This window comes from Priceomyces carsonii (genome assembly GCF_900007245.1).
Source record: "Priceomyces carsonii strain CBS4050 genome assembly, scaffold: Debaryomyces_carsonii_scaffold_7, whole genome shotgun sequence".
Taxonomy (NCBI): Eukaryota; Fungi; Ascomycota; class Pichiomycetes; order Serinales; family Debaryomycetaceae; genus Priceomyces; species Priceomyces carsonii.
In genome coordinates this window covers 797,620-818,688 of record NW_026946680.1, presented here as the reverse complement: position 1 = coordinate 818,688, position 21,069 = coordinate 797,620, and the positions used below count along the sequence as shown (strand labels likewise).

Sequence of the window (21,069 nt, the reverse complement as noted above, 5' to 3'; positions counted from 1 at the left end):
ACGAGGTTAGTCTAAGACCATGCTATCTGACAAAGAGTTATATGAGTTAAACAAGAAAGCTGTAACTGAAGGATTCAAGCTTAAACCAAGAGTTGTGTATAACACAGTTGGAGGCGTTAATGGACCTTTGGTTATATTGGATAACGTGAAGTTCCCACGTTACAATGAAATTGTGAACTTAACTTTGCCAGATGGATCCATCAGACAAGGACAGGTTTTGGAAGTTCGAGCCAACAAGGCAATTGTTCAAGTTTTCGAAGGTACTTCAGGTGTCGACGTCAAAAAGACAAAAGTCGAATTCACTGGAGAAAACTTGAAAATCGCCGTTTCAGAAGATATGTTGGGTAGAGTTTTCGATGGTTCTGGTAGGCCAATTGACAAAGGTCCAAAGATCTTTGCTGAGGATTACTTGGATATCAACGGGTCTCCAATTAACCCATACGCTCGTATTTATCCAGAAGAAATGATTTCAACCGGTATATCTGCGATTGACACAATGAACTCAATTGCTAGGGGCCAAAAGATTCCAATTTTCTCTGCTTCCGGTTTACCTCACAATGAAATTGCTGCCCAAGTTTGTAGACAGGCTGGTTTAGTTAGACCAACCAAAGATGTACACGATGGTCACGAAGAGAACTTCTCTATTGTATTTGCTGCTATGGGTGTAAATTTAGAAACTTCAAGATTTTTCAAGCAGGATTTCGAAGAGAATGGATCATTAGAAAGAACTTCATTGTTTTTGAACTTGGCCAATGATCCAACAATTGAAAGAATCATCACTCCACGTTTAGCCTTGACTACTGCAGAATATTTAGCATATCAGACGGAAAGACACGTTTTGACAATTTTAACTGATATGTCTTCTTACGCCGACGCTTTAAGAGAAGTTTCCGCTGCCAGGGAAGAAGTTCCAGGAAGAAGAGGTTACCCCGGTTATATGTATACAGATTTGTCTACAATCTACGAAAGAGCCGGTAGAGTGGAAGGTAGAAATGGTTCTATCACTCAAATCCCTATTTTAACCATGCCTAACGATGATATTACTCATCCAATTCCAGATTTGACTGGTTATATTACTGAAGGTCAAATCTCAATTGATAGACAATTGTACAACAAAGGTATTTATCCCCCGATCAATGTCTTGCCATCTTTGAGTCGTTTAATGAAGTCAGCTATTGGTGAGGGTATGACAAGAAAGGATCACGGTGACGTTTCCAACCAGTTGTATGCTAAGTATGCCATTGGTAGAGATGCGGCCGCTATGAAGGCAGTCGTCGGTGAAGATGCTTTGTCGGTTGAAGATAAGTTATCCTTAGAATTTTTAGAGAAGTTCGAAAAGAACTTCATCGCTCAAGGTGCTTATGAAAATAGAAGTATTTTTGAATCTTTGGACCAAGCGTGGTCACTTTTGAGAATATATCCTAAGGAATTATTAAATAGAATTTCTCCAAAAATTTTGGATGAATTTTATGAGAGAGAAAGAGATCAAGACGACGATGATGATGATGATGAAGACGCTGATGCTGATAAATCTCATGATTTGATTGATGCTTGAGTTTTATTTGTATCCCTTCTCATAAACGAAGCTCTTGGTCAGAGGTTTATTGATATTTCATCCTCTTTTTAGATTACTTCAATTTATTATAAATAAAGTATAATACTCTCATCATAAATACAATTAGGTAATAAAATTCAGTCACAGATTAAGTATCTTGGATTAAATCTAATACACAGTCATTTATCTAATAATTCACGTATATATACACAGCTTGAGTCTAAATGAACTAGCATCTTTTATCCATGTAATTTCTACTGCCTTTTGATCCAAAATTTCAAGAGAGATTCTCTTCCTTTCTTCTTAAATTGCCAATGTGGTTGATTGCAGAGCCGTCTTTAAAAAACGCAATTTGGTCCTTAGACATAGTGTGCTTACAAATAATATCAAAGGTAGTTCCATCTCTTTTCTTCACTTCCACTGTCAAGGTTCCCCCATTCTCGCCATCTTTATCTACTAACTCCTTCAAGTTTTTTGTAGTTAAGACGTCTCCCGAAGATATGCGATCATAATCATTTTCATTAGCAAACGTCAAAGGTAACATTCCTTGTTTTTTCAAGTTAGTTTCGTGAATTCTTGCGAACGATTTAACTAAGATTATTGATCCACCCAAGAACCTAGGAGACAAAGCCGCATGTTCTCTGGCAGAACCTTCTCCATAGTTGTGCTCAGCAACTACCACCCAGGGCCTCTTTTCTTCCTTCCACTTCATCATCAATTCTGGGATGCCATAAGCTGTTCCATCTAAATCGTAAGCTTTGTTAACCTCGCCAGTTTCTTTATTAACAGCACCAATCAATGTATTATAAGATATATTTTCCAAATGTCCTTTGTATTTCAACCAAGCTCCGGCAGCAGAAATATGATCGGTTGTGCACTTTCCTTCTACCTTGAGTAAAACAGTTGTTGATAACTCCTCTCCTGACCAGGCCTTAAATGGATCCAACAATTGTAACCTATCAGATTCTGGAGAAACATTAACATTAACATCAGCTTTTGGCTGTGGATTAGGATCAGGATAAAATTGTTCTCGGCCCTTGATGAAACCATGTTCAGGTAATTCATCACCTTGGGGAGGATCAAATCTAAATTTTTCACCATTATCTAATTCTATACTGTCAGTAATTGGGTTGTAGTTCATTTTGCCAGAGTAGATCATAGCAGTAACCATATCAGGAGAGGTCAAGAAGTTCATTGTATTTCTGTTTCCATCATTTCTTGCTCTGAAGTTTCTATTGAAGGAAGTAAAAATCGCATTAGTTTCAGAAGAGGTTTTGGAAACGTCCTCTCTATCCCATTGACCAATACAGGGACCACAAGCATTTGCCAATACAACAGCGCCATTCTTTTCAAAAGTATCGATTAAACCATCTCTCTCTATCGTAGCTCTAATTTGTTCTGACCCAGGGGTTACAAAAAAGGGAATCTTTGGCTTCAATCCAACAGCTTCGGCCTGCTTGATGATTGAGACAGCACGGGACATATCTTGATAAGAAGAATTGGTACACGAACCTATTAAACCAGCAGACACATTCGAGGGCCATCCATTCGAGTTTGCTGTCTCACCGAATTTCGAAATCGGTGTCGATAAGTCAGGAGTAAAAGGACCATTGACATGAGGTTCTAAATTACTCAAGTTAATCTCGATTACCTGGTCATATTCCGCACCTTCATCTGCTCTCAAGTAATTGAATTCATTGTTCGCTATATCAGCTGCCTCTGAAATTGGTCCTCTGTTTGTCTCGACCAAATATCTTTTATGAGCTTCTTGATAAGGGAAAGTAGAAGTCGTAGCACCGATCTCTGCTCCCATATTGCAAATAGTGGCCATCCCTGTACAACTTAAAGTTTTTACACCCTCACCGAAATATTCAACGATATAGCCAGTTCCACCTCTTACGGTTAATACACCTGCCAAATATGTAATGACATCCTTTGGCGAAGACCAGCCACTCAATTGACCCGTTAAATGTACACCTAAAATCTTAGGAGCTTTCAACTCCCAAGGTGTTCCCGTTAATGCATCCACAGCATCAGCACCACCAACACCGATGGCAATAGCACCAAGGCCACCAGCATTAGGAGTGTGCGAATCCGTTCCCAACATCATTAAACCAGGAACAGAGAAATTTTCAAGGACAATCTGATGAATAATACCAGAACCTGGTCCCCAGAATTGAATGCCATATCTCTCACCACAGCTCTGCAAGAAATCAAAAACCTCCTTGTTCGTAGCAATAGATTTTGTCAAATCTTCTTCTGCTCCATCTTTCCCCACGATTAAGTGGTCACAATGAATAGATCCTGGTACTACTGTAGATGCCATTCCACAGGTCATAAATTGTAACAAAGCCATCTGTGCTGATGCGTCTTGCATTGCGACTCTGTCTGGGTTGAGCTTTAAGTATTCAGTCCCTCTAACATTCGAAAGTTGACCTAAACTCGAGCCCAAGCTGTCTTCTGGGTCTACCAAATGAGAATATAAAATTTTCTCCGCCAAAGTCAAAGGCTTACCGCCAAAGATCTTCTTTACTAAAGATAACTTCTCAATCAACTTCCCATAGGGTGGAGTTCTACTTTCATATTCACTAGGCACCTCAAAATCAAATTTTGGTTTCGTTAAAGTAGCTAAACTTCTCAAGTTCAGAGCAACTCGATCTGCCCTTAACACCTTTCTTGCCGTCAACATCCTCTAAATGTAGATTGTATCAAGAAACTTCCTTAACGATTTTAGCTTTTACTACTAGAGTGCACTAACTAGAATAATTTTTCACCCAATCTTATTATCCAATAGATCTACAATAAGTTACGCTTATGTGAGTCAATGAGGAAATTTTTCACTATTTATCGGCACGTGATATTATGTTTACTGAAATGATAAATAAGAGACAAGTGAATATCAGGTGAGTCCTCGGTGAGCCTCAAATCATTCCTGAGAGCTAAAAGAGACCCAGACTTTGCAAACCATGAATTATTTTTCTATCTTTTGTCTTATCAATTTTCGGAGTAGAGAATTGTTCTTTTTTCCCATTCTGTACGAATTTTACAAAGCTGCCCTCTAGTAATTGTAGAAACGAACTGCTTCGAATCCGAGAATTTTCGAAGGTCCCTTGGTCTCTTATGAGCCCAATGGATAACAGATTCCAAGTCCTGAAGGTGGTACAAGTTTCCCACGCAAAATCTAGAATGGTCTCAAGACTATCAGTCATACTTTTTATTCTGTCATAAGGCTCAAAAGAGTGACTGTATCAGCACTTGGACGTGCAACTGCCCTTGACAAATGTATTAGCTTGTTCTTAAATGCTATCCCTCATATTTTATGCTGGCCAGTATACTTAAGCTCTGAATGCCGTTTTACGGAATGCTCTTATGACGGTATGAATTACTTAAACAAGGCCCTTGACTGCCCGATTGACCCATCCACAGTCTCTTATATCATCATCCTTTGCGTCAATTTTCCAATTTGTTTTAGGGTCTCTGTAATTGGCACTGATTTCTCCGGCAGGTTTTGAAATGCAAATATGCTGCCCATTTGGCAAAAAACATCTGAGTTGCGAACTTGGAAAGGGACAAGGGCAGAACTTAGGCTCATCAACGCAAATTGAAGTCTCCGGACACACGAATTTATCGCAAGCAGCATTTAAGACCGAGTTTTCATAGTCAAGCGGGTCTTGCTGCTGTTGTTGGTGACCAAACTGATGATTAATAAAATCAAAGAGACTAGCTGAAACCAACGAAGTAAGCGATGCAAATATGTACAAACCTATGGCTATATTAATCATATCTTTCTAAGTGCTTTATGTTTTATCTTGTAGTATATTTCATTGAAATGTTGATGAACACGTAGATGAAAATGATGTGATTATAATTCCGGGTAACCCCGTTTGGCAAAAGATTTGATTTCTAATTAAAAATGCTACCATCATTCAACTCATATCTCTCCACAGGTATCTCATATATCCATAATGGACCCTGTATTCTAATACCATAGCTCAGAATTTGTTTCATTAGATGTATTTTTCAGTTAGTCTGTTTTCCCTGTGTCCGAATTCCTAGCTGCGTTCTTCATGGTTCTTGAAATTTTCCTCTCTTCTTCCATTTCATAGTAACAATAGATTAATATGGAAACGATGCAGCTGAAAATATATCAAAAACACTACTGCCGTGGTACTCAAATTGACTTCAGGTTATTCGTATCTAATAATCAGAAAATCTACATTTATTACATAAGCGCATTTGCACCCAAAAGGCAAAAAACCTTGGATCAGCTATTTTTAGTTAAAATGCACTAGAACATTATTAATTAGCAAATACTTTTAGTTGAGATACATAAAAATATTATTAACTTGCATTTTCCCGCTCTTAAAACATTTCTTCTAGAAAGTCTTGCTTTCCTTATTCTTTCTTAAATTACAAATTCCGGTCAAAAATTGCAATTTGCATATAAGTAATTCACACTTAACTTAATGAAATGGGCTAGTTAATTTCGATCGTTGTAGAACATTAAAGATGAGAGGTGACTTACATATTTAGGCAGTTTATAATGCTTGTATTCTACTTAATGCAACTATTTTAAATACAAAAGCCCAGCTTTTAAATTAACGAAGTGAAAGGTATACAGTCGCTTTGTCTCTTTCTGAAGTCAACTTAGGTAGACTCGCTTCTTTTGCAGCAGGAGAATCCTCCGAATCATCTTTTGAGGGCCCCGTCTTGAAACTCTGTAGCTTGCTTTTAGCCTTTAAAATCGTCTTAGATCCGATACTGCTTATTGAAGAAGCAATCGAATAAGACCCTGTTTGGGTAGAATTTATCGAATTCTTTCTAGTAAGTTTATCTGACATTGTTAGATATACTTTTTAACATTAGCTTTATTCTAGCTTACTTTCACTGTGCTTTTATATTACTCCTTGCCGTTCGTAAAATGAGTCAGTATCTCGTAAATAGCTTTAGTTGTGCGCGGCTGTATTTCAGCTGTTCGTATTCTGATCAGGACGAGAATGACTAATGAGGTCAAGAGTTCATAGCTACTCTAGATCGATGGCTTCTGCTCCATTACGTGCCAAATATTGAGTAACTATAAACCTATCGCTAGAAGAGAGACTAGCAAGGTCTGTCATTAAACAACTAATTACTCTCCCCGAAGATCTAAAAAAAAGTTAGTTTCGTTCTTGTGCCGAATTCGGTTTCATTGGTTTTGCTTACTCATCTTTGGGACGAAGGTCCAGAATAAGAGTGTGTAATGCCACAAGCAACACTACGAAGCTCAAGCCAAGTATGACTACATAAATAATATCCCAATACAGAGTTTGCAGCTCGGATTCCATTTTTTCATCAGATTCGCTTTTCCCAATGAGTACTAACCAAAATGGTGTATCTCTGTTTCCTTCTGTAGCACTATCTAGTGCCATAGCGCTTTCTTTTTTGGCATCTGCAATTGATTCTCTGCGTTGTGGAATGCTTAGGATGTCGTCCTCAGATTCGTAATCCGATTCGATTGGGTGAATTGATTCTATTACTTCTATATATTTGTCAGCCTTCATTGTGTTCTTGTTCCTGTTATGTTTATTTTCTCTACGGCAAAAATTTTTAGTTAAAACTATTTTATTTGTGGCAATTCATTATATCGCATTGAACACAATCTCAAAGGTTGTATTAAGCATGTCTATAATCACTATGGACGTCTAAACCAGAGTAGTAATGATATTCTATTGTACATTTGAAATATGGAAGTTATAAAATTAGAACTGAGAGTTCTAGTCTGGTTCTAATATGCGATATCGACAGCTAAATGAATTATAACTGTAACATCACTCATATAAAAAGCATGCTCGATTTGGCCTTATCTCCAGGGTATATTGAAAACTATAATACAAAATTTGGAACGTCATTCTTGTCATATCAAGTCTTTAAACTTGTTTCGTACCGACTTTAGAAACTTTACGAATTCCTTATGTTTCTTGAATTCAGACTCAAGCGATGATACTGTTTCAGGTTGTAAACTAGGATTTGGGTTTTTAATCTGAAAGGTGTCTTCCTTTATGTGAAGCTCAAACCAAAATTGTCTCTCAAAATCATTAGAGTCGATATTTGTAAATACAAACTTTATGATGTCAATATCTATTACTTCGATTCTCAAACCCAAGTACACTTCAAACTTGACTAGTTCAGGATAGTCTCTCTTTAGCTGCCTGGCTAAATTATCCTCGCTCTTGGCGAGGTCGCTTTCGATCTCCAGCATTTCTTTCCTTAGCTGCTCTATGTCCTTATCTAAATGATTCTTATGATCCAAGAGCTCACTCTGCTTGTGCTTCAATTCATCTACTTTTATTTGTTGTAACTGTAATGACTCCAAAGACTGCTTTATCGTCAGCTTCAAATTTTCTTCTTTAGTCTTATTTTCATTTATTTCTGCTTGTAGTTTCTGTTCTTGTGACCTCAATTCATTTAGTTTGATATAATGATTTTGTTTGTGTTCAATTAGACTACCTCTCTTTTGACTTAAATACTGCTCAACTCTAGATGAGAAGTCTTGCATTTGCTCTTGCAAATCTCCAAACTCCTCGAAGGCAAGTTGATTCATCTTACTTATGATACTATACACTCTTATAATCTTTAGTTTGTTTTTTCAAATAATGGTTTACTTTTTGTTTACATAAATGTTCGCGATGTCTCTTTTTGTTAAATATAAGACTACTTAGCGCACACTGTCTAATATGAGTAATACGTCAGTGAAGCCACCTAGTGGCATGAAGATGGATATAGACCCAAAAGATATAATAAAGCTTTTGACCTTTAATACCTGGGGTCTAAAGTACATTTCAAAATTTCGTCGGGAAAGATTCCAAGCTCTCGCAGAAAGGCTTTCTAATCCATCCCCAGGTGATGAGTTTGATATAGTGGCGTTACAGGAGGTATGGTGCCAAGAAGATTGGGATACCATTGAAGAGAGTTGTAAGAACTTGTATCCTTACAGAAGATTATTCAAGTCAGGGATTGTTACGGGGCCAGGTTTAGCATTGTTATCAAAAATACCAATCGAAGAAACATTCTTATATAGGTTTCCTATCAATGGGAGACCATCTGCATTCTATAGGGGAGATTGGTTCGTAGGGAAAAGTGTTGCCGTTACGTTGTTAAAACCACATCGTCTAGGTGCTACACCAGTAGCTGTGATGAACTCTCATATGCATGCACCTTATGGTGTGGGCGACAACAGCTACTCATGTCATAGAGCATGCCAAGCATGGGATATAACTAGAATAATAAAAATTTTGAAGAGATCAGGGTATGCCGTAATTCAGGTTGGAGATTTGAATTCGAAGCCAGGTTCTTTACCGTATGAATTGTTTAGAGTCGAAGGTGGCTTGATGGATTCTTGGAAAGAATGCAGTAAAGAAACATTTTCAAACGAAGAGATAGCTAGCATGAACCCAACAGATCAGGTCACATTAGGTGGTATTACTTGTGACTCTCAACTTAATACTTGGAGATCGAAAAGGAAACGGTGGGAGGCTTGCAGATTAGACTACGCATTGATTGATCCCAAGATGTTAGCACCCATTTCTGCAGCGGTTAAGTTCTTCGAAAGGCTTCCAGAACCCTATAATTGTTCTTTTTCAGACCACTTTGCATATTCAGTGAATCTTAGAATTTGTAACAAAGATGAGTTCCGTGAAAAATTTCATTGTGGCAACTTAGAAAAGCTTACCGTGTATAAGCAATTGATTTCGGAGATAGAGGAATACAGAACGTATACAATTCCTTTCCAGGCTAGCTGGAGAAAGATCTATTTCATTACTTCAATGGCATTTGTGGTTGCAATGCATGTTGTGATAGGTTTTGTTTCATCCCAAATTCCTTTCCTTTCCGTTTTATTGTTGTTTGTTACTGTATTCGCTGGTATTACCGGGGTAATAAATGGATTGATCTGGTATTGTTCAGTCAGATCAGAGCTGAGAGCTCTTGATGAAGTCCAGAATGAAGTGGAAGATTTATTTGCATCAGTTAAAAATAAATAGATTAATACTTAGTAACTAATATAAGCATAATTTTATTAATATTAAGATAGCAACCTTATGTTTAGCTAGAAGAAATTTTAAACTAAAATTAGGGCGTGTGGTCTAGTGGTATGATTCTCGCTTTGGGTAGTGTGTATTCACGATCAAGCATGCGAGAGGCCCTGGGTTCAATTCCCAGCTCGCCCCGATTTTTTTATGGATAGCCTTTTCACGTCAGTCACACAATGCTACTGAACAATCTCGAATATGCTACGGTTCATATTTGTAGGCTATTGATCCCTAAAGCTTAAGTTGATAGGCACCAGAATATCACTTGATTAGTAACTAAGATGTTGCAAGTGCGTTGAGGCACGTAACAAAGAGCTTTATTTAAGTAGGTAGAAAACCATAAGGATCAGTAGCTTAGGAAATAACCAAGTCTTGAATTTTTGATTTTGCGCTAAAAAAAAATCAATCTTATAGAACTGCGCTTGGTACATGAAGCTGGTAAGAGTTTGGGGAACTTTGTTCTCACTCTGTCACTTCCGTGCTCAGGAAATTATTAAAGAATACTTCACTGCTCTAGACCTATATGTTACCTAGTGCTATCTAGACTCCCTACTTTAGCATACTATTCTATCTTGAGACGACATTCTCGCTTTTTATATAATTTTGCAACGCTATTGCAACACTCTTGTATCCCATATACCTATAAGACTGATCCATAACAAAATTTGTGAGGTTTATAGGGAGTTCTAAATAGTTGTTTTAAAGGGTTACTATCGTATTTAGGTGATTCCTAATGAATACTTGACTAGTCTAAGATTATGTATAGTGTGCTACTACTGAGAATCCCTAGTAGAATGTAATCTTCTACTATTGGGAGTATCTCGCCCTTATATAATTTTACAACACTGTTTCAGGGCGGTTTTTGCAACTCTATTCACATTTTGTGTACTTATACGACTGATCCCTAAAAAATTTGAAGAATGGTTCTGTGGTCTAGTTGGTTATGGCATCTGCTTAACACGCAGAACGTCCCCAGTTCGATCCTGGGCAGAATCATTTTTTTTTTTTTAGTATCATTCAGTATAATTCTATTCAAATGCTTCTTCCTTTGCTCCCTAAGTCTCGAGTCTTGGGTATAAAATGGAGCAAGAACTATGCTAAAACAATCCAGGATTGCTCTCCTCTTTCACATGCCAATAGCGTTTCTGAAATGTGATTTGAGTTGGGATTCGCGGTAGTTGTTAAAATCACAGGTAAATATCGGAAAAGATATTTCGAAAGATCTTTTCCTATGCTAGATAGAAGTATCGCTACCATTGAGAAATAGGTTGAGGAATAGTTAGTAAAGATTGTTTTAAGAAAATGACCGATCATAGCCAGAAGATTATTCTGCATATGAACAAGAACCATCAGATGTCCTTAGAAGATTACGTGGTGGTTTATGGAAATGTCAAACCTGCATTGATAAAGGAGTCCACAGTCAAGATCGGTGACATTGATGTATCGTTGATGAGTCTTGTATATCAGGATGTTGCTGGAATGCCTCAAACTCTTGTCATTAGCTGGGATGAAGCAATTGAAAATGAAAGCATTCCCGTTAATTCCTTTAAGGATATTAAGGCAAAATTGGTTGCAATGGCGAAGTATGCTGCTAATAGACGAGGATATTCTCATAAAAAGATTACAAAAGTGCTCTTTCCAGGTTCCAAAGATATCTTTATGTACGTGCTTTTTGTATTGCTAATATCAGAAGTTCAGGACCCATTACTTCTCAGATCGGCAATCACAAATAATCAGGGCCTTGCCTTTTTGGCATCCAAGGCTCCAGAATTCTTGGTGAAAGGCGCAATTACTTTAGAGACTTATGCGAGTCTACTTTTTTCTACATTATACTCGATTCACCTTCTCGAGATTGTATTCGTCACACTTCCAAAACTTAACAAATATCGAGTTCCATTAAATAAGAAGTTGATTTGGATAATAATGAATTTCTTTGAGGGTGTCTATGCCATTCAACGGCTCAATAGTTTGATCGACAAATAATTAAAATATTTTTGTTAATTTGACTTTCTGTTACCAGCTTTACTATTACATTACTGCTTTCATAGAGAAAAAAATTGAATAATACACGATGAGATGGGATTAACAATGGGATATTGTTTCAACGTAATCTTTTTGTTATTCGAAGTAGATGTAAGGGTAGATTATTCCTAGGGTCATTTAAGAGCTATTGTCGTAGTTACGTGATTCATGTTAATAACTGGGTACTCTAAGCAAGAATACTTTACTACTATCCGCTTCTATTGTAGATCCTAAGCTCTACTGAAGGTGATAACCTTGCATTTGTACATCTGAGAGCATTCTTCATATTTTGTGAACCTTAAGCTGTACTGGACCAGTGCCAATACAAGAAATGCGTAGACTGAGAGAGTCTCGGAAGATTCGTTTTGTTTCCGGTTATCTTTTTGAGAATTATTTTGCGGCTTTCTTACTTCAACATCATCGGCATTCATTGAGTTTCTCATATTAGACACAATTCCTTTGTAAAGGTATCACGTTTCAAGATAACGTGGCTATATCTTAAACTTCATTTCTTTTGTTCGCTTTACTTCTTGCTATTTTCTTAGCTCCATAAAGCTTCTGTGACAGTGATAATCTCACTTCTATCAAAAGATCAAGCTTCAATTTTGTTATTTTATTACATTTGGAAAAATGCTGTTTGGGAAAAAAGGATGAAGTAATTATCTTATGACCATGGTCTTTAAATTCTTAAGAGTACATACTTATAAGACAGATCATTTACAAAAAAAGTAAACAGGCAACTTGTCCGAGTGGTTAAGGAGAAAGATTAGAAATCTTTTGGGCTTTGCCCGCGCAGGTTCGAATCCTGCAGTTGTCGATATTTTATAACTTTTTTTTTTTTACATCATTGATGTTGTTTCGCGACTCTTTCTTTACGACAAATATACGATATAATACTTTTATACTTTTGACGAATGATAATCACAACGGAGAGTAATAAATTAAAAATATGAACGTCAATGTTGATTCGAAAATCGCTCTTATAACTGGTACGACATCAAATTTAGGGATAAATATTGCGTATCGATTACTAGAAAAGATACCTGCTTCTGATCACTTGACCTTGATTGTTACGTCAAGAACGTTACCAAAAGCTAAACAAGTTATAGAGACAATAAACAATCATTTCATAAAGTATCATGGTGATAGAATTGGAAAATTGGAGTTCGATTATATTTTAGTTGATTTTTCGGATATGGTTTCAGTTTTGTCGACGTTTTATGAGTTGAATAAAAAATATAGTCGTATAGATTATTTGTTTATAAATGCTGCGCAGGGGGTTTATTCTGGAATTAATTGGCCCCAGGCATTCGTCGAGATCTTTAAGAACCCTGTGGAGGGAGTCACTAACCCAACCTATAAAACTCAACGCGTTGGAGTCAAATCGTCTGATGGTCTAGGTTTGGTGTTTCAAGCTAATGTGTTTGGTCCCTTCTATTTGGTCCATAAATGTAAGGACTTACTCAAAGGAGGCAAAGTTATATGGATATCTTCTATCATGGCTAATCCTAAATATCTTTCATTCCTGGATTTGCAACTTTTAAGATCGCCTGAGCCCTACGAGGGCTCTAAGCGATTAGTGGATTTATTGCATATTGGAACTTACAAGAAATTCAATGCTCAGTATGGTATTAAAGAATACGTTGTTCATCCTGGAATTTTCACAAGTTTTTCGTTCTTCCAGTTTTTAAATTTTTTTACATACTATGGAATGATTCTTCTTTTTTATATCGCCCGTCTCCTAGGATCAAGATACCATAATATATCCGGCTATACTGCAGCGAATGCTCCAATATCCTGTGCTTTTAATGATGAAGATCAGTCTTATAAAATATGTTCTCAAAGTGATAGACTAGGAAGAGAATATCTTGCCAGAGAAGAGATCGATGCTACCGGCGCTGAGGATGTTGTGCATTATTTCGAGGAGCTTTGCAAAGAATGGGATGATAAATTGAAGAATCAAATTGTATCCACTAGACAACCTTAGCTTGAACTATATACAGTTATATGCATCTTAAAAAATCTTAGATCATATGATCTAAACATCTGCAGCCACAACCACTAGGACAGTATTGACTAGTCTCGTCTTCATTTGCATTTGGCCACCACTCAAAGGCACAATGAGAATGTAAAATATGCTCACAATTTGTACATACTGTAAAATTTTTAGTGACCATCAAATTACATAAGTTACAATATTTGAATGACTTTTGCTTGCTCGTATTCCACACATTAAATTTAGCAGTTATAACAGATGTACATGTTGTTACCATTTGTTGATTACTTAGAGCCTTGCCTCTATTTCTAAAGCCAAATAAACTTTTGTGCTCGTCAAATAATGACCTTTCTTTACAGCCATCTGAGTCTGGATAGTTGAATTTCAATATTTTTATTCTGTTAATCGGAAATCCCCATAAGAACAAAATCTGTGAGTATGCTTCGCGGTATCTTCTTACCTTTTCATCATCTTGAGAGTCGAGTAATGATGATGAGTAAACGTCATCAAATAAATCTAAATCTTCGGTATTCATCATATCAAGTGTAATGATAGGTGGTTGTCCAACCTTGCCCTTACTTTTAGAGAACAGATTTGTAGATAGCTGGTTTGATTTTGTCCTTTTCGAATCTTGCTGTTGTTTTTTGGAGCTCCTTCTTATAGAGTACCTCAGCTTTGCACTTAATCCGTTGTTATCTTTAAACAGTTCATTATTTGCAAGGTATTCATTCATGGGCAGTAACACGAAGCTTTGACTACTTTTGGATATCATACTGTTGGGTTCGGGTGAAAGATCTTTCAAGCTGGAAACTTCAACAGAAGATGTAATTGAATTGGCATATGGAGGTGTCGAATTCAAAGGATCCCTTTTCGTAATCGATAGTGGTGGGTTATTGATATAAGTTGAAGACTTTCGATCCGTAGTGATTGAATCTCGATGAGAGAGCCCATACCGTTCATGTTGGTTTGATATTACGTTGTGCTGGTTATTCTCATTGAACTGATGCATTGCAACGGCAGAGGGGGGAGGTGGAGGCACTTGATAAGGGGTGTGAATAGGTATCTTAAATAGGTCCGAAGGATTTTTCTTGACGTTTTGAGAATTCTCATATAAAATACACGATAGCATAGCAAGCATCTGTATGTTACCATTGAGTTCAAAATACCTGAAAATTTCCTTTATTAACCAAGTATGCCCAAAAGGGTGAGTCCCCCAATATATTCTGTAGGTATTATTCTGCAACGCCTGTTGAACGATATTGGAGCTACGTACAAGTTGATTCAATGCCTCCACATCATTATTCTCAGCTATATTTTGATGGTTATTGCCTCTGTACGCTGATTCATTGAGACTATAAACATCAATGTCCTTCGTCAATACCATTTCTAACAACTTCCAAACTTCGCTGATTTCTCTATAACCATATCTTGAAGCAACTTCGCTATTGTACCTCGCTAATGCCTCGGGAGCATCTCCTAACACCCTATACTCACGAGCTAGTTCGTATTTCACAGGAATAAGATATCTATAGTCAAAAATACCGACAATGTTCTTATTTTTTGAAGTTCCTCTACTCTTTTTCTTTTTAAGTCCATGAGAGCTTTCCGCTCGTCCAGAAGATATCGCATTAGATCCCGTTTCACCTTGACTCGTGAATTTATTCAATCTGTTATAGGAAGCATACCTGTTCCCGAGACCCAAAGAAGCTTTGAATAACCCAGGAACTCGTGGCCGAATAGTTAAATCTTCTTGGAACATTTCATCTAAGTCATCAACGAAACTGTCATCTGACGATGTATCTGATCTTGCGTCATCCGACTCGTTCTCTGTGTCAGAATCATTAACCTCCTCGCTGATCTCCGAGTCCGATTTATCGGTGGAAGAAATAATGGATCCAGACTGGCCACTATTTAGACGTTGAGGGCGTTTATGGTGACTACGAGAGCCATGTTGCTTCAAACTAAACCCTCCATCGGTAAAATTTAAATTGCTTAATTCTTGAAGCTCTTTGCTTTCTTCATTTGCAATTTTGGGAAAGAAAAAGCAAACTAGTTTACCAGTTGCTGACCAACATGCACCGCATCCTTTTGGAAGAGGCGTGGAATCGAAATAAGGTCTTTGTTGGGTATACTCGTTTTCTAAGTCAGCAAATTCTGAGGGCTGTAATAAACCTGAAGTTTCTTGACTTTCATTTTTAGTGTAATTGAGGCTCTCGGAGCTATTTATTATTTCTGGATCATTTGCCGCTGGGATTAAGTCAGCAAAAACATCAACATCCTCTTCTCCAGAGGAATCATCTTTCATTCTTATCGGATCATGCTCCCCAACCAAATCATCCGCCCAACCTACTTTTTCAATGTTCTCTACAACTTCTTCTCCATTTCTAGTAACATCTTGAGACGTGTCCAACAAAATCAGGTCAGACATTTCTATTTTTTCTCCCATCAAGTATCGGAGACACGGTTCCAAGCAATAAGTGTGATGTTTAGCTGTGAAAAAGCTAGCAATTTCGTTCAAATTCTTAAGCATTTCGTTCTTGATTGAGGCAGTCAATTCGTGAGTTTCTTCAATATGAAACCTTACGGCTGTCTGTTTCTTCAATTTCAGAAGTCTCCTCAGCCTTGCATGTAACTCATCTTCTCCAAAAGGATAATTTCTGGGAAACTTGATCTCCATTCTAATGAAAACTAATTTCTGTTCTGCGGTACTTTCCTCATTGGCAGCACTTAGATTATTGCTGGATAATGATAAAGAATTGTCCCCGTCGTGACTTTTTCCATCTTGGCTAACCAAAGTGACCGATTGGCTTAGTGAATTCTCTGTCTTCGGTGGCCCTTGATCTTTAGAATTCTCTCTTTCAATGGTAGTATTGGCTTCAGTTTCATCATTGTCCGTTGTTGAAGTTGCTACTTTCTCCAATATATTTTGTTCGCTAACTGGACCTCTCAAACTAATAACAAGTTCGCCAGTAGAAACCGAGATCTTCTCAAATCTGATCTTAGGGAACTTATGACCAACTATACTGACCTCTTCCCCAAGGTTAGATGGTCCATCCTGTTCATCTATACCATCTTTTCGTGATGTGTTACCTGAATGTCCAATTCTTACCCCCGAGATCCAATCGAGATGGTTAAGTTGGCTCGCAGTATTTCCACTTTGTTTTTGACGTTCATATATTCTATATAATACTAACGAAGATAATATATCTCCATTGCATTTTTTCTTCAAATCATCGATAGTAACGGGCGGCTCCACGCAATAAGTTTGGTAATTATACAGGGTATTTTTATCGTTCTTTAACTCTTCTGTCTCAAAAGATTGAACATCACTATTATCATCATTTCCCAGGTCACCGTTTGAAAATACATCTAGTATTCTTTGATAAGATGGATTGTAGTTAACACTCTTATACAAATCATCATCATGGGGCCATAATTTCAAGTCAAAGTCTTGAGATGACCAAGTAACAAGCTGAAATTCTTTCCATTTTTGCTTATCACTAATGCCTTCATAAGTCTCATGCCTAGTCCTCCAAAGGAAATCTTTTATTGCACCCTTATGCCCCTTGAATGTATATATCGAATCACACTCTATCTCTTGGCCCTCTCTAGAGGTAAGCGCAGCTTTATAGGCGGCATCATAATTTACAATGTGAATTGCATTGTCACCACCTCTCAATGGCATGATTCCACACGATTTATCCTTACCAAAAGGTAAAGACCTCGCTCTAGCTACCGGAAAGTCAGTATTGACGACAACACTAGGCTGAACAGCACCTTCATTCGTATCCATATTCTCGAAAAAAGAAACTCTCTTAGAAATCTTATCAACAATATCACTCTTGAGATTCCAAAATTTCACTTTCTTGTCGTTAGAGCACGTAATGATGTTAGATAAGCCATTGCTAAAGTCAATCCCGTTGATCTTTCCATTATGTGCCGCATTGATCTTCAAAACAGGTAACGCACCTTTCCTAGTGTCCCATATGTAAAAGTTATTATCGTGACTCGACGCAATTTCAAAAGGATTTTCATGGTTCCATTTGACTTGTGTAGCACCAGCTCTCCATTCTGCCCACTTCATGACCGGTTTCCGTGGAGTCCTCATATCCCAGCCTAACACAAACGTATCAATAGAACATGTTGAAAGGATCTCTGGATCTGAAGGATGAAAATTGATATCCGTGATAGCTCTCGTATGCTGGTGTAGCACATTTACAATCGCATTGTTTGACGGCCGCGCCAAATCCCAAAGTAAAGCCTTTTGGTTTGATGTGGATATACACCAAGATGGCTTTACAGCATGATGAGGCGACCACTGAACATCTGCAACTTCCCAAGAGGTTATATGATGAAGCCATCTTGGTGTCGTAAAAGGATCGTCTAGGTCAATTATGAAGAGACCTCTTCGTCCTGCTAAGACCGCATCTCTACCATTGGGCGATAAAGACATGGCCCCAATGGCTCCATCTACCCGTAACAGGAGTGAATTTCCAAATGTTGCGGAATCATATGGATTATGAAGTTCCTGCTTCATCTATTATTCCCCTCCAGTTTATCTCCTAAGCGTTTCTTTATTGTTGTAAATGAGATTAAATTTTACCTTAATATTTCGCGCTGTATAGTAAATTCTCATTAATCTTTAAACATTATCGCTAACGCTTTGAAGCAAGATTAAAGGTTAAATTACTTATAATAAATAGATTTTCAAGAGAAAATCTTGAGCTGTACTATAAACTGAGACGATGAGTGATGACCAACAAATTAATTTCGATAAAGAAATAGAAGAAAATGAGATGGATGAGGACAATAGTGAAATAAATGAGCAGCAAGAATCTACTACGACAGATGCCCCACAGGATAATGGTAGAGAAAGTATCAATCTATCAGCACTTCCAGATTTCCCTGAACTCACCCGAAAGGATAAGACATTGAAAGAAGTTCTTGATATGATGGATAGCGAGTTTGCTCCAATTATACCTGATGCTGTCACCGACTATTATTTAGCAAAAAATGGGTTCGAAAGCTCAGATATCAAGATAAAGAGGCTATTAGCGCTAGCAACTCAAAAATTTGTGCTGGACATTGCTCAGGACGCATATGAATATTCTAGGATCCGCAGTGCATCATCAGTCTACAATTCTTCGAATCCTCAAGTAAGAGCGAAACAGCTCTTACAGGGTCAGCAATATGCTAACCAACAGCTGATTACTGGGGCTGGCTCTAATGCTGCTAATGGGGGAGACCAGCAACAGCCAAGTCATAATAGCAGCAATGCTGGAAATCAGCAAGGTAAAATTGTGTTGACCATGGAAGATTTGAGCAATGCTTTAAAAGAATATGGCTTGAATACGTCGAGGCCTGAATTTTATCGCTAAAAAATGCGTGATGAAAGGATTATGTACGTTAATTGTATAGATTATTACACGAAATTTACAGGCAATCAACTTGTGGTCGTAACTGTTAATCGATCCACATTATATACTTGTATATATTCAAATGAACGCTAAGAGTAGCCATGATTAAGGTCCCATTCCACCACCAAATTGACTCATAAGTTTCTGCATCATTCCAGGGTTCTGCATCATTTGTTGCGCCTGCTGCATCATTCCTGGATTCAGCCTCATCATTTGCTGGGCTTGTTGCATCATTCCAGGGTTATTCATCATAGAAGACATATCAGGCATACCTCCACTTCCAGCATTTCCTCCTCCAAGCATTTGCATTGCTTGTTGCATGAAATTAGGATTCAGTTGAGCTTGTTGCATCATTCTTTGCATGTTTGGATTACCAGCAGCAGGGTTGTTTGCTTGCATGTTCTTAGCATTTACTGCCATAGTACTCATCATCCTTTGCTGTTGCAAGACCATTTCAACTTCTACGGCGGAGCATCCTGCGCCTCTCGCCACTCTAATTATTCTTTCCGGTTCCTTTATGAAAATTCTGCCATCACTATCTAATTCTTTAGTAGTCATAGAATCCATGATGTAAATCATATTTTTGATTTTCTTGGACGTTTCTTCCTCTCCAACTTGTGACATTATACTCGACATACCAGGTATCATGGAAGCAATGTTAGTTAAGGGGCCCATTTTGAGGAAATTATTCATTTGAGTTTGAAAATCTCTGAGCGTAAATTTCCCTTCCTTTATATTCTCCATGGTTTTTTTATGAGAAGCATCATCCTGTAAGTTCAACGACTGGACATGTTCTATTAACGATTGAATATCACCAATCCCTAATAATTTCGAAATAAACGAAGAAGGTTTAAAAATTTCCAAGTCACCTACATGCTCACCTGTTCCAATGAAAACAATCGGAGTGTGCGTTGCAGCAACAGCAGAGATTGCACCACCTCCTCTCGCATGACCATCCATTTTAGTCAAAATAATAGAACCGAAATTTGAGCTCTCCTTAAATGCTTTAGCCTGGCTCTCTGCCGCTTGACCAATGGACCCATCCATAACCATGATAGTTTGGGTAGGTTGAATCATTTCAGATATCTGGATCATCTCATCAAACAATGATTGCTCTTGCTTGTGTCTACCCGATGTATCTACAATGATAATATCAAACCTCTCTTGCTTAAACTTTTGCACACCTTCATATGCAACTTTGACAGGATCAGTTTCAACGTAAGAACCATAAAACGGGATCGAAGATTTTATAGCATTTTGTTTTAGTTGATCAAATGCACCAGCTCTGAATGTATCAGCGCATACGAGACCCACTTTATAACCTCTCTTTTTATAATAGACTGCCAATTTAGTACAAGATGTAGTTTTACCTGCACCTTGCAAACCGACAAACATGATGATATGAGATCCTTCATCATTACTTACAATTTTCCGCTTGCCTTTGACTGTCTTTGACTTCTGCTGTGATATCTTTTTTGGCTTCGGGGGCTCTTCATGCGAATCCACTAAGGAACATAATTCGTCGAACACAATTTTCTGCAACTTCTTCCTTTTATTGCTTGAAGCTTCATTCTCGTTTATTTCAGAAGCCATTCTGGTTTTTATGTTATCTCTCAACCTCGCCACGAGCTTGACATTGACATCAGACTCTAGTAACGCTGTGCATATATCTTTTATCATCAGTTGAATTTCAGTTTCTGAGCCTGTTTCAACGCTTGATAAAGCGCCTCGCAAGCGACTACCCAAATCTGCTAACACCATGCTAAACTTTCAGCTACTACTCAGGCTTGATGCTCCAAATGGTGACTTGTGAACTTGATCAATTATTCTTTTGATTCTAGCCCGTCGAGAATATAATTTTTTATTCACCCAAAATTATTCGTGTCACGTGATTTTATCATATTCTTCTTCGATGGTATAGAAGTGGTTACAGATTGCTGTGATAAGGATCGGATGGCACTGTGTCATTCGCTCCTCGTCACTGGCTAAATTTTAATAGGAGTTACGATTTTT

The 21,069-nt window shown here is 37.7% G+C and overlaps 14 protein-coding genes across 14 annotated transcripts; 6 read left to right on the top strand and 8 right to left on the bottom strand.

Moving 5' to 3' along the window:
* Positions 1-19: 19 nt before the first annotated feature.
* VMA2 (H(+)-transporting V1 sector ATPase subunit B) lies at positions 20-1,555 on the top strand (the record flags this gene model as incomplete). Its single annotated transcript, XM_062956371.1, has 1 exon — positions 20-1,555. One exon carries the CDS (start codon positions 20-22, stop codon positions 1,553-1,555), a length of 1,536 nt encoding a protein of 511 aa, XP_062812880.1.
* A 277-nt stretch (positions 1,556-1,832) lies between these two features.
* On the bottom strand, positions 1,833-4,244 carry ACO2 (aconitate hydratase; the record flags this gene model as incomplete). Its single annotated transcript, XM_062956370.1, has 1 exon — positions 1,833-4,244. One exon carries the CDS (start codon positions 4,242-4,244, stop codon positions 1,833-1,835), a length of 2,412 nt encoding a protein of 803 aa, XP_062812879.1.
* A 697-nt stretch (positions 4,245-4,941) lies between these two features.
* On the bottom strand, positions 4,942-5,337 carry PRCAT00006234001 (uncharacterized protein; the record flags this gene model as incomplete). The annotated part of the gene is made up of 1 exon (XM_062956369.1): positions 4,942-5,337. One exon carries the CDS (start codon positions 5,335-5,337, stop codon positions 4,942-4,944), a length of 396 nt encoding a protein of 131 aa, XP_062812878.1.
* An 816-nt stretch (positions 5,338-6,153) lies between these two features.
* PRCAT00006233001 (uncharacterized protein) lies at positions 6,154-6,396 on the bottom strand (the record flags this gene model as incomplete). Its single annotated transcript, XM_062956368.1, has 1 exon — positions 6,154-6,396. The coding sequence occupies one exon, from the start codon at positions 6,394-6,396 to the stop codon at positions 6,154-6,156; it is 243 nt and encodes an 80-aa protein (XP_062812877.1).
* A 357-nt stretch (positions 6,397-6,753) lies between these two features.
* PRCAT00006232001 (uncharacterized protein) lies at positions 6,754-7,095 on the bottom strand (the record flags this gene model as incomplete). The annotated part of the gene is made up of 1 exon (XM_062956367.1): positions 6,754-7,095. One exon carries the CDS (start codon positions 7,093-7,095, stop codon positions 6,754-6,756), a length of 342 nt encoding a protein of 113 aa, XP_062812876.1.
* Positions 7,096-7,448: 353 nt separating this feature from the next.
* Positions 7,449-8,135, bottom strand: PRCAT00006231001 (uncharacterized protein; the record flags this gene model as incomplete). The annotated part of the gene is made up of 1 exon (XM_062956365.1): positions 7,449-8,135. One exon carries the CDS (start codon positions 8,133-8,135, stop codon positions 7,449-7,451), a length of 687 nt encoding a protein of 228 aa, XP_062812875.1.
* A 133-nt stretch (positions 8,136-8,268) lies between these two features.
* ISC1 (inositol phosphosphingolipid phospholipase) lies at positions 8,269-9,573 on the top strand (the record flags this gene model as incomplete). The annotated part of the gene is made up of 1 exon (XM_062956364.1): positions 8,269-9,573. One exon carries the CDS (start codon positions 8,269-8,271, stop codon positions 9,571-9,573), a length of 1,305 nt encoding a protein of 434 aa, XP_062812874.1.
* Positions 9,574-10,541: 968 nt separating this feature from the next.
* PRCAT00006229001 (uncharacterized protein) lies at positions 10,542-10,700 on the top strand (the record flags this gene model as incomplete). Its single annotated transcript, XM_062956363.1, has 1 exon — positions 10,542-10,700. The coding sequence occupies one exon, from the start codon at positions 10,542-10,544 to the stop codon at positions 10,698-10,700; it is 159 nt and encodes a 52-aa protein (XP_062812873.1).
* A 223-nt stretch (positions 10,701-10,923) lies between these two features.
* On the top strand, positions 10,924-11,604 carry PRCAT00006228001 (uncharacterized protein; the record flags this gene model as incomplete). The annotated part of the gene is made up of 1 exon (XM_062956362.1): positions 10,924-11,604. One exon carries the CDS (start codon positions 10,924-10,926, stop codon positions 11,602-11,604), a length of 681 nt encoding a protein of 226 aa, XP_062812872.1.
* A 269-nt stretch (positions 11,605-11,873) lies between these two features.
* Positions 11,874-12,086, bottom strand: PRCAT00006227001 (uncharacterized protein; the record flags this gene model as incomplete). The annotated part of the gene is made up of 1 exon (XM_062956361.1): positions 11,874-12,086. One exon carries the CDS (start codon positions 12,084-12,086, stop codon positions 11,874-11,876), a length of 213 nt encoding a protein of 70 aa, XP_062812871.1.
* A 506-nt stretch (positions 12,087-12,592) lies between these two features.
* ERG27 (3-keto-steroid reductase) lies at positions 12,593-13,630 on the top strand (the record flags this gene model as incomplete). The annotated part of the gene is made up of 1 exon (XM_062956360.1): positions 12,593-13,630. One exon carries the CDS (start codon positions 12,593-12,595, stop codon positions 13,628-13,630), a length of 1,038 nt encoding a protein of 345 aa, XP_062812870.1.
* Positions 13,631-13,667: 37 nt separating this feature from the next.
* On the bottom strand, positions 13,668-18,176 carry PRCAT00006224001 (uncharacterized protein; the record flags this gene model as incomplete). Its single annotated transcript, XM_062956359.1, has 1 exon — positions 13,668-18,176. One exon carries the CDS (start codon positions 18,174-18,176, stop codon positions 13,668-13,670), a length of 4,509 nt encoding a protein of 1,502 aa, XP_062812869.1.
* A 208-nt stretch (positions 18,177-18,384) lies between these two features.
* Positions 18,385-19,017, top strand: PRCAT00006223001 (uncharacterized protein; the record flags this gene model as incomplete). Its single annotated transcript, XM_062956358.1, has 1 exon — positions 18,385-19,017. The coding sequence occupies one exon, from the start codon at positions 18,385-18,387 to the stop codon at positions 19,015-19,017; it is 633 nt and encodes a 210-aa protein (XP_062812868.1).
* Positions 19,018-19,161: 144 nt separating this feature from the next.
* SRP54 (RNA-binding signal recognition particle subunit) lies at positions 19,162-20,817 on the bottom strand (the record flags this gene model as incomplete). The annotated part of the gene is made up of 1 exon (XM_062956357.1): positions 19,162-20,817. The coding sequence occupies one exon, from the start codon at positions 20,815-20,817 to the stop codon at positions 19,162-19,164; it is 1,656 nt and encodes a 551-aa protein (XP_062812867.1).
* Positions 20,818-21,069: the final 252 nt, after the last annotated feature.